Here is a 10,681-nt window from a genome sequence, read left to right as displayed (position 1 = left end):
CACTCTTTCAGCAGCGCTGGTTCTGGAAATATTTTTTTCCATTCTTTTTTCCCCATAGGGATTTAAAAAATAATCTTTGTTAAAAGCATTATAAGCCAAACCAACTGGTTAAAGGTGGGGTATGTAATTTTTTCAAAAACGCTTTAGAGAACTGAGTTGGGCCGAGTACCAAAACAAACTTGTAGCCAATCAGCAGTAAGGGGCTCATGATGTGGAGAAGAGAGCGCTCAGTGCACAGGACGGACATTAGCGAGCTGAGCTACAGAAAGATAGAGATGGCGGATAAAAAAAAACAAAAGAGGAAAACGTCTGCGGAACAAAAGAAGGCAGCCGCATCCAGTGTAGACCATAGATATGTATATATATCTATGGTGTAGACAGCATCACTGATTATAATGAGTTCTATAGTATTTTGTCGCACTGCTCGCTTCTGGTGTAACATTGGTTTTGCTTTGTTTCACAGAACTAATCGTTGCCTGGGTTGCGTACGTATGTGTGGGGCGGAGCTATCAAAATAGGGGCGAGACCCTTTTGGGGTAGGGCCGTGTTTGTTTTGATGATTTCAAATGTCAACATTGGCTACCAGAAATCGCTTACCTTGCCTTTAAGTGGAGAATCACAACATTGCAAACTTTAATTTGAAGCAAAAAGTATAAAAAAAACAAACAAACAAAAAGTATATTTGCAAGACTGTGTACTTAACGGCTTTAGTTATGTGCCAATCCCATGTACTTTTACAATCCCATGAAGCACTGACATAATCGAATTAAAAATGATAGAGAAACATAAAACTATTAGTTGAAAGTTTTGAATATCTATTGAAACAATGTATTTTAAGTTTATTGCAAAATATAGATATATAAACAAATATTAAAGTATTTTGACAGCATAGACTTGATTAGGTAATTTGCAGCAGCTCATGGGAGCGTTGAGGAATTTCCTGTACATCATCAAGGGTAGAGTAATTTTTCAACACAAATTCCGCTGTTAAACACAATTGTTTTAAAAATAGGTTGAAATAATGCGAACAGATGGCTTCAACAAGAGCATGTACCGTTGATTAACAACCTCGGGGCTCAAAAGATCTCCATCTGTAAAGGTGTATTATAAGTTCTCACTAAAAATCAGTTTGCCCATGGAGCAAAAAATTTAGCTTTCACAGTCTAATTTTGATAACACTGCTTAATTGTTGCCATTTTGGTTTTAATACGTTCCAAGTCAATATTACGTTTTAAGTCTCTCCCTTCCCTCTCGGTTTTGAATAATATCTAAAAAGGTAATCTGGTTCCATAACACTTTACTCTAGCACTGTCCGTCCAGTTCTCACCACATGTCCAGGGAAGTGGTCTGTGTCTTGGTCCCTAGGAGGAGCTCTGGGGCTCGATACCTGTGAAGAAAACATTCTCAGTGATGGAAAGAGGGATTTGAAAGATTAGCAGGATGACCGAGAGACTAATCAGCATGAAGTTCATCTGCTTACCACAGTGTGACTACTCGAGGAGTCATGGGCTGTAACGGGATACCGTAAACACGCGCCAGACCGAAGTCAGCTGTGGAAGAACCACCAGACATCCATCACTGACAGGACACAGACGTCTACATACAGCAGATCATTTGTATGTGGGTGAATCTCAAAAAAACAGTCTAGGTCATATTTTACCCCAAAATCAAAAAGAAACATAAGAAATTATACAAATATACTATGCATAATCAAGCCTATTTTCAAATGCATTAAAATGTTTCACACTGTGTAAAAAGTTTCCCTCACTCATGATTTCGTAATAATCACCTTCATTATAATTTACGAAAGGTTAATTGTTTATTTATATTCGCTCACCTATCTTTACACAGCCTTTGTCTGTCATCAGTAGATTGGAAACCTTCAGATCCCTTTGATAAAAATCGCCAGTATCGATATGAGAATTAAGAAAACTCATTATTAGAAGTTCAACATTGTTTAGTCTCAAACGTGGGAAGGAAAATTATTTTGCAATTTTACTGTGCAGCTGAAAACATGGAAATGTTTTAGTGAACAGAACAAGCCTGAATGAACACACTCTGACCTGTGAAGAATGAAGTTGTGATGTAAAAATTCCAGTCCTTTAAGCAGCTGAAGAACTATACACTTCACCTGTGCAAAACAAAGGAAAAAAAATATTAATATACATATTTTACAAGCGTGGTCTGAAAATGCTGTAGGGGGAGTTCAAGTAGGTTTTCAATGAAATGACGGACTGGAAATGAGGCGGAAATGATAGCAGTACTACTGCTATCACTTTAAATACACGACGCAAGGAATCTAAAGAGAGGAGGCTCAAGACAAAAGACCATATTTATCAAAACTTACACTCGCACAATATAAGTTTCTTAAGAGATATTATCACACTCCATTGATAGGATGAAACTGATGAATGATAATTTATGTTGGAAATGCCATCTGGAAATAGACACCTTTCTCATTTGTATATGAAAATGTAGTATTGTCAAACCATAAACAACCATAATTGTTTATGGATGTATGGATGTATAAAAACATCCATAATTCTGGATACAGGTTATGGATGTTTTAAGTTGCTGGTTTGGTTTCAGAATATACTTAATGTGTATCCTTAATCTGTTATGGTAGGTATACAACAACCAGTAGGATTATTTTAAGACACTGGAAGACAGTGAAAGCCCCAGAACTTAAAAAGTGGGCCAGTGCTCTGGTGAAAATTGAATTTATGCTCAGTAGAGTAAAATTTATGCTAGAGTGGAAGTGGTGATGTCACTCTGCAATGAGTTCTGAATGCATATAACAATTAAGCATCAGAATGAATAGACAGCAATTTTGTTTTTTCTTGTACCTCTTTTGTATTTTGTATTATTATTTTAAAGCATTCCTATAAACCTTGTAACCCTTATTTTGATTGTATTGTTGTATGCCTACTAAAAAACAAAAACAAATAAAACAAAAAACAAACAACAACAAAAAACAATAACAAAACAAGTCACACTTCCTCCAAATTTCTAAGGTAGCCTACTTTTAGAGTATGGTGCTGATGACACATAAAAGTCTTGGAAAAATACAGATTTTACTGCAAAACTAAAACAGTACTACAGATGAATCAGGAACACAGAGTATTCACAATATGGCCCAATTCATTTTTCAGATCTAATGTACTGCTGTACCTGCTCAGGGCACAGTGGTGATGTCCTATATATCAAAGCATTAAAAACAGCCTCACTTGACGTTTCTGTTCTCTGACAAATTTGTTGATGCGTTATATAAGAACAGGTATATAAGTAAAGCTTTTAATAATTTTTGATCATGACAGTCTCAAGAAGATCCAGACATAGGGGGTGTTCAAAACAGCATGTTTTTATGGTAGACATTCTGGCACATCAAAAGTTGAAATGAAACCTATAGTTGAAACCTAGTTGAAATCTATTCTGATTTATGACTTAGCATTTCAGACTGAAGATGAGGGCATTCATCAAACGCACCTGAGCTTCAGAGAACGGGGACTGCATGTTCTCCAGTAGACTGGCCAGATCCTGCTCACAGTAACTCATCACCAGAAAGAGGCTGCCGTGAAAAATAATAGGCCATTATGAAATAAGACTTATTCACAAATACACTAAATAGAAACCTGTGTTTATATCTGTAAGTGTACAGCATACAGTATATTTTCTTTAGTCACCTCTCCAGATGGCTTCCCACCACCACTTCTTTCAGCTCCACAATGTTTGGGTGTCTCAATCTGAGCAGTAAGTTAATTTCCCTCAAACTGCTGATGGGAATCCCTAAACGCATATAGACAAAATAAACACAAATCAAGGTTTCTACAGATGTCAAATGTGGTTCAGGTTGTCTGACCTGATTGTCAGTTGATTATATTAAATCAAGCTGCAACAAAAAGCACCATAAAAGAAATCCATATGACTTGTGTGCTATATTCCAAACCTTCTTGAGTTATATGATAGTTTGTGTGTGGACACACATTTAATATATTGAAAATCTTGCCTTTAGTCCTGACTATCAATCTTTCATTCACACTTTCACATTAAACACTCTTCTCCATGTTATTAACTCCTCACTTTCTTTAGGACCCATCCCAAAAAGTTGGCAGTGATCAAAACCTTTACCCATAGAGTTTGATCCTGGAGAATTAATTAATTATTTCAAATCTTCCATTTATATCGAAAGTATTAGAAAAAGTAGTGGTGTCACTCAACTGTTTATTTTTGCAGAGAAACAGTTTCATTGGAGCATTTTAGTAAGGATTCAGGCCTTATCGTAGTGACTGTGTTTTTTGAAGTTACAAATGGCCTGCACTTATCATCTGACCATAGCTGCATCTCCGTTCTAGTACTGCTAGATCTTAGTACTGCCTTTAACATCATACACCACAACATTTTGTCTTGAGAATTATGTTGGCACAGATCCTACCTATCTGATCAATACCAGTTTGTTTGTGCTAACAAAGAAATGTCAGAACAAGCACAGGTTAAGTGTGGAGTGCCACAAGGATTGGTATTAGGTCCACTGCTTTTTTCATTGTATGTGCTTCTCCTGAGGGAGATCATCAGGAAACATGGAATCACCTTTAAACAAGAGATACTAGAATATTTATTATTAATATTTTGAAGTCATTTTATTGTCTCTACACTGGCTACCTCCCTCTCAGATTGAGCATCAACTTTAAGAAAATTACTTACAAAGCCTTGAATGGCCTAGTTTCGCAGTACTTTACAAAATCTTCTATCATGATATAATCCTTTGCATGATATAATCCATCGTAATCACTACAGGTGCAAAATTCCGGCTTGTTGATAGTACACTAGGTGCTGCCTTGGTCAGTTTCACTTCCTTCACTAAACGTCTACAATCACAACCTGAGCCACATGACTGCTGTAACTCAATGATTCATTTTCTGCACCCCTCTTTAACCTCATGAAGGACCCAAACTGTCATTTTGTCTGCCTAATCTGTAAATCCGGGACAAAACTCAAAGAAAGTTTAATTTTCATAGTCTGAACAATATAGTGTATAGCCAGAGTTTTTTGTTCCTTGCCACGGTCACCTCTGGCTTGCTCACTGAGGGATTAAAGACTGAAATACTACTGCAGCTCCATGATAAAAATACTTCAACCTCTAATCTTATACCAAGAAATTGGTTATTTTCTATTACAGTAATGAGCGATATCACATAGTAATCCACTCTGTAATGCTGCTTTGAAGCTGTGTATTGTCAAAAGGTGCTATACAAATAAACCTGAATGACTTGAGTACATGTAAGAACCACTTAAGTTTTTGTGTGTAACGAAGGCCAGCAAGTAAGAGCTGTGCAGGTAAACCTCAGTTTCTCCTTTTCCCTATTTGGACAAAATTACTTTCAAATGAATGCAACTTTATCTTTAACAAACAAAAAGTAAACTTTTCAGTGAACAGCAACTGCCACTGGTGGAAAAGAGTGGTAAACATGACTGATTTTCATTTGGAGATGCAACTGACCATCTTTCTCTTTATCCATTCGCACTTTCTTCAGGGCAACAATTTCATTTGTCCTTGTATCACGTGCTCGGTCTGTAAAACCACAAATCAATTAATCAAGAGATTTAAATCTCGTCAGATAGCACAACTGTTTGATAATAAGGCTATTTATGGATGACACAACACGGATATGAATATACATGGCATTCTATTTAATATGTGATATGTTTGCATTATCAGTCATTCTGTGAGACTCACACACGATGCCATATGTTCCCTCTCCAATCCGGTTCATCTTCTCAAACTCCTTCACACTCCTGCATTTCCCCAACTACACACATCATGCAGAAACACCGCAATAAATGCTTATGTATCTCTTGTTTTGTATATAACAAAAAGTTTATAAGCCAGTAACGTTATGTCTCACCCGTTCTCTGTGCGGTATTACAAACGTCTTGTCGGTTTTTAAAGATTTCAGCTTTAACGGCTCTAGATCTGTCTCTGATGTGTTTTCCATCTCCAATCACTCCACATTCGTCTGGATCAATGATTAGTGTAACACATATAGCAATTTAATGTTGCACGACTGTACGTTTCGTGTAAAGAGCAGCAAATCTAGAGACAAGAGGAAGAGAAACTCCGTGAAAGCTTACAGTCGCTCATTTGAACATTTATATGGACAACTGTCAGCGTTCAATGAGTTTCTCATCTAGCACAACATCAAGCGAATGGTTTTCACAAATGCAAGACTGCTAACTGACGATAATAAAGCAAATCAGGCTTTGATTTAAAGTGATAAATTCATTTGTATTTGATCTATTTTTACCAACCCAGTCTCGGAGCCCGTCATTTTCAAACAAACACGCAAACAACGCTGTCACGTGGTTACTTGTTACTTTTTGTCACCAAAAAAAAAAAAACAAGAAAAAAGTCTCTCAGAGGAGTGACCATAATTAACATTATCCGTTCATACCTGTGTAAATCAGGCTGTGCCCGTGACAAAACGACCTCGACCAACAAACACTGGACTTCCCATGGGCCGCGGCTCGTTATTAGCGTCCGCTATCTTCAGACACACTGGCGTCTCTAAGAGGTTTTCTCGAGACGGAGCTGTGATGATGATCAGCGGTACAGCTGAATTATTAAACAATGAAGGTGGTGATGAGGAAGATGAGGATGAATCGGTGCTAAGAGACTGCTCCTCTACTGTGGAAATTAAAAAAGTAAAAGCATGTGAATACAGTGGCAGTGACATACATGTACATACATTTTTATATAATAATTATATATAATAATATATATGACATTTTATAGAGGGGGTGGGGGGAGAATTTAATTTGCACACGACTTATTTTGTACAAATAAATATAGCGCTGATAATTGTATTGAACTGATTCACCATAATGTAATGACAATATTTTACATTATAATTGACATTATTTTTTCCATAATGTAAAACAAATATGCTGCAATGAAAACGGACAGGGCATTTTTTACTTTCATCTGTGAACTGTTTCGTATGTTTGTTTAGCTTTTCTCTAAAAACACTGAATAAATGCACTCTCCTTTAAACTGGATTACAGGACGGTTTACGTCAGAAGAATTAATCCCACACAGAACCTAATTAATCCCACACAGAACCTAATTAATCCCACACAGAACGACAGACGGACAGTCGGACAAAACTGCATATAGTTGAAATTAAGTTCATATTAATATTCAATTAATGTCTGAATGGAGGCAAATTGTCCTTACCGTTAGTTTCTTAGAAACATAAAGCAGATAAAATGATAACAATTTTACCTGGGAGAACCTGCTTTCTCGGTGCAGAGCCCATTCCCCATCACGCAATGAAATGAATCTCTCAGTAATGCATTTGTTGCTCCATGTGAATAATTCTTCTTCTGAGCAGAAAGGACCGTCCTGATCACAGCCCTGATTCAATGTCAGTATCGCACACACTGCAAATCACCATCTAACCACAAGAAGCCACATCGCCACTCTGATGTGAACTTTTTTTTTTAATAGGTTTAGGAACAGAGAACCTAGCCTATTCTTATTCTTGGTCAGGAATTTGGCTCCGTTAAAGGTTATCTAACGTATTTTCCCCGAAACATTGGCTACGGAATACAGGCTACTAAATACACTGAATCTCCTGCAGTACGCAATACTTGTTCAACGGCAAGCACCACACAACACCGCTACTGAGTCTGACTCTGACCAGTGTAGTCTGATCCCCGGACGAAAGACTCTTATGATGAGCCGGTTCTTTTTAATGAATAACACTAGCGCAACCCACTGATGCGGCGCAACCAGGGTCGTACGATTCCCAAGTGAATGACTCGGTTTTTTTTTAGTGAATCAAACACAAACAGCTCAATGTTTATATTTACTATTTCACTATTTATAATAGCTGTTATAACTATAAATAAATTCCGATGCCTTAATTTATGCGAAGTAGTGATTCCTATAAAGTTTATATTTTCCATAGAAAGCAGTCAGCACAGCACAGCTTCACTGAGAAACAGAAATCAATAAACACACCGTTCTTCCTCTGCTCTCTCATCTTATTAAAGTAAAGTAAAATTAAAGTAAAGATAAAAAAAAGTTTAAGACTTAATATTTACATAACCAGTAAGCAGGTCAGACATCCTACAACAATTATTTCGAGTTGATCAAATCTGGATCAGTTCCCTTTCGAACGGTCTCTCCCATTGCGTCGCTGACGCTTATGGGGAAACTCCTGTTTACTCTGATACTGACAGGGGCGGACTTAGTGATTTGGGGGCCCTAAGCAAATTCCAGGTATGGGACCCCAACACAATAACTATGTGCTCTTTTACACCTAACTCTTATTTTGCTCGCTCTCTCCACACACACCGTATATAATACAATATAATATAACATAATATAATATAAAATAAAAATGCTTGCACTTCATTTAATGAATTGTAACCTCAGTCTTTGTACAAAAAGGATTCAAATGTTTTAAGATTATCCCATGAAACTCGTTCCGTATTCCAAGTGGTCTGAAGTCATGCAGTAGGGTTTGCCGAGAAACAAATCGAAAATGTAATACATTTTTATGAGAAAATCTCCAGTCATCGCATTCGTGCAGTTATTTGAGTGTGCGGCAGTTCGCGCCGGCCCGCATAGTAAAGCTGTCACTAAAAGCTGTCACTCACTTCAGTTCATCGCGATCTCATGACGTTCTGTTAATCAATGAAGCTCTCTACACTGCACAATTAATCTCTTATTTGCGTCGTATCTACACTTTTAATGAGAGGATTCGTGAGCTTGCAGAGCTCAGCACTGGACAAAAACTCGGCGTTTTGAACGGTGAGTGGATTCTAACTTAAACACCTCGCATTCAGAAAATCAACAGATATGTCTGTGATTGGTTAAGTTTCTCAACGCTGCAAAACACACTGTAAATATAAATATTTGACGCTCTCTAGAACACAAATACACACTGGAGCGTTTTCCAAATATGTTTCGCCAATATCAGATGGGGCCCCCTGATTCCCCGTGGCCCTAAGATCCCTAAGATATACGCTTACCTCGCTTATTGGTTAAGTCTGCCCCTGGATACTGAAGCCTGATTTGTTCATGTTCGTGTAACTGCAAAAACCAATGGCGCTTGAAAGATAGAGCTGTGTGTCATCAGCATAGCAATGGTAGGAGAAGCCATGTGCCTGTATGATGGGACCCAGTGACGTTGTGTTCACAATAGCAACATTGGTATCGATACTATCGATATGAGGATCGTTCCGCCCACCCCTACTGTTAATCAGTGAAGCTCTTTACACTGCACAATGAATCTCTTATTTACATCGTATCTACACTTTTAATGAGAGGATTCATGAGCTCGCAAAGCTCAGCACTGGACAAAAACTCAGCATTTTGAGCGATGAGCAGATTCTAACTTAAACACCTCGCATTCAGAAAATCAACAGATATGTCTGTGATTGGTTAAGTTTCTCAACGCTGCAAAACACACTGTAAATATAAATATTTGACGCTCTCTAGAACACAAATACACACTGGAGCGTTTTCCAAATATGTTTCGCCAATATCAGATGGGGCCCCCTGATTCCCCGTGGCCCTAAGATCCCTAAGATATACGCTTACCTCGCTTATTGGTTAAGTCTGCCCCTGGATACTGAAGCCTGATTTGTTCATGTTCGTGTAACTGCAAAAACCAATGGCGCTTCAACCCGCCAAAAGGGAAGGAGCCGGCCACTATATAAGTCGGTTCTAAGCGCCATTTCATCAGAATTAGTGATGGGAAGTCTGTTTTTTTTTCCGTTAACTGGTTCTTTCGGACAGTTCGTTTCAATGAACCGGTTCACTGGTTTTCACGTAATGGTTTGTAATCATAACGTAAGATAAATAGTAATAACCATCATCTTGGATAAGTTTCTTACATTTACATTTAGTAAAAACACCCAATACTGGCACTGATATGTAAACGCGGATGTCAGATATGAAAATAAAGGAAGTGAAGTCTTCATCAACTTTTTACAGAAACCGTAACAGAACCTTAACTGTACAGAAATCCAGCTCATAAAGCTTAAAATATAATGTGCAAACACAATAGTAAATAGTAATATTCATTTACATGTTTTGAGTGATCAGTTGTTGCATGTTCATCATGTTAAAATGTTGTTTAATATAACTAGTTGCATTTGCACTTTCCTGTGAGTTTTATCTGTTATTAAATAAACTTAATAAATAAATAATAAATTTAGTCAAATTCACCCCCTCATTCAAGTCCTCGGTCCACTCACACTCATAGTATATTAATATCAGAACAGCATCAGTTTTAGCTTCACGCATGCTCAGTATCTCCAGCTCATCGGTTCTCAGTATGTCAAACGTGTCTGAAAGAAATGGTTCTCGGTTCAGTGTACTGGTGATTCGAGAACTGTTGACTCGAGAACCGCTGTAGCAGTTCGTTCGGTAGTACACGCATGCTCAGTATATCAGCTGCTCATGCTCATCAGTTCTCTCAGTCTGCACAGCATGTTTCAGTGCTATTGGAGTTACAGGAGTAACATATACTCTGGGATATTGGTTTATTTCGAGTCGTAGGGACTGTAAGGCATGTCTGAAAATGAGAAACTTTAGAAAATTGTGGATCAGTGCTGACTCGAGATGCGAACTGTTTTGAATGATTCAGTCCGATTTGGTGAACCAGTTCGA

The 10,681-nt window shown here is 37.7% G+C and overlaps 1 protein-coding gene across 6 annotated transcripts in view; it reads right to left on the bottom strand.

The window, feature by feature from the left end:
- The window catches only part of cdk10 (cyclin dependent kinase 10), a 9,747-nt gene extending 2,059 nt beyond the window's left edge, over nucleotides 1–7,688 (bottom strand). The window contains exons 1-11 of one of the 6 annotated variants that reach the window (XM_016496067.1): nucleotides 7,280–7,688; nucleotides 6,450–6,682; nucleotides 5,904–6,014; nucleotides 5,735–5,807; nucleotides 5,498–5,569; nucleotides 3,684–3,786; nucleotides 3,487–3,568; nucleotides 2,064–2,131; nucleotides 1,838–1,890; nucleotides 1,481–1,550; nucleotides 1,328–1,387 (exon numbers count right to left, since the gene is read on the bottom strand). In XM_016496067.1, the coding sequence (XP_016351553.1) occupies nucleotides 1,328–1,387; nucleotides 1,481–1,550; nucleotides 1,838–1,890; nucleotides 2,064–2,131; nucleotides 3,487–3,568; nucleotides 3,684–3,786; nucleotides 5,498–5,569; nucleotides 5,735–5,807; nucleotides 5,904–5,993 (671 nt within the window). In that variant the 5' untranslated portion in view covers nucleotides 5,994–6,014; nucleotides 6,450–6,682; nucleotides 7,280–7,688. Of the gene's footprint in view, nucleotides 1–1,327; nucleotides 1,388–1,480; nucleotides 1,551–1,837; nucleotides 1,891–2,063; nucleotides 2,132–3,486; nucleotides 3,569–3,683; nucleotides 3,787–5,497; nucleotides 5,570–5,734; nucleotides 5,808–5,903; nucleotides 6,092–6,306; nucleotides 6,389–6,449; nucleotides 6,683–7,279 lie in introns of those variants that run through there. The other 5 variants (XM_016496064.1, XM_016496065.1, XM_016496066.1 and 2 more) reach the window with 5 other exon arrangements.
- Nucleotides 7,689–10,681: the final 2,993 nt, after the last annotated feature.

Source organism: Sinocyclocheilus anshuiensis, unplaced genomic scaffold (genome assembly GCF_001515605.1).
Source record: "Sinocyclocheilus anshuiensis isolate Anshui unplaced genomic scaffold, SAMN03320099.WGS_v1.1 scaffold626, whole genome shotgun sequence".
In the NCBI taxonomy this organism is placed as follows: Eukaryota; Metazoa; Chordata; class Actinopteri; order Cypriniformes; family Cyprinidae; genus Sinocyclocheilus; species Sinocyclocheilus anshuiensis.
This window is presented reverse-complemented; position numbering and strand designations above follow the sequence as displayed.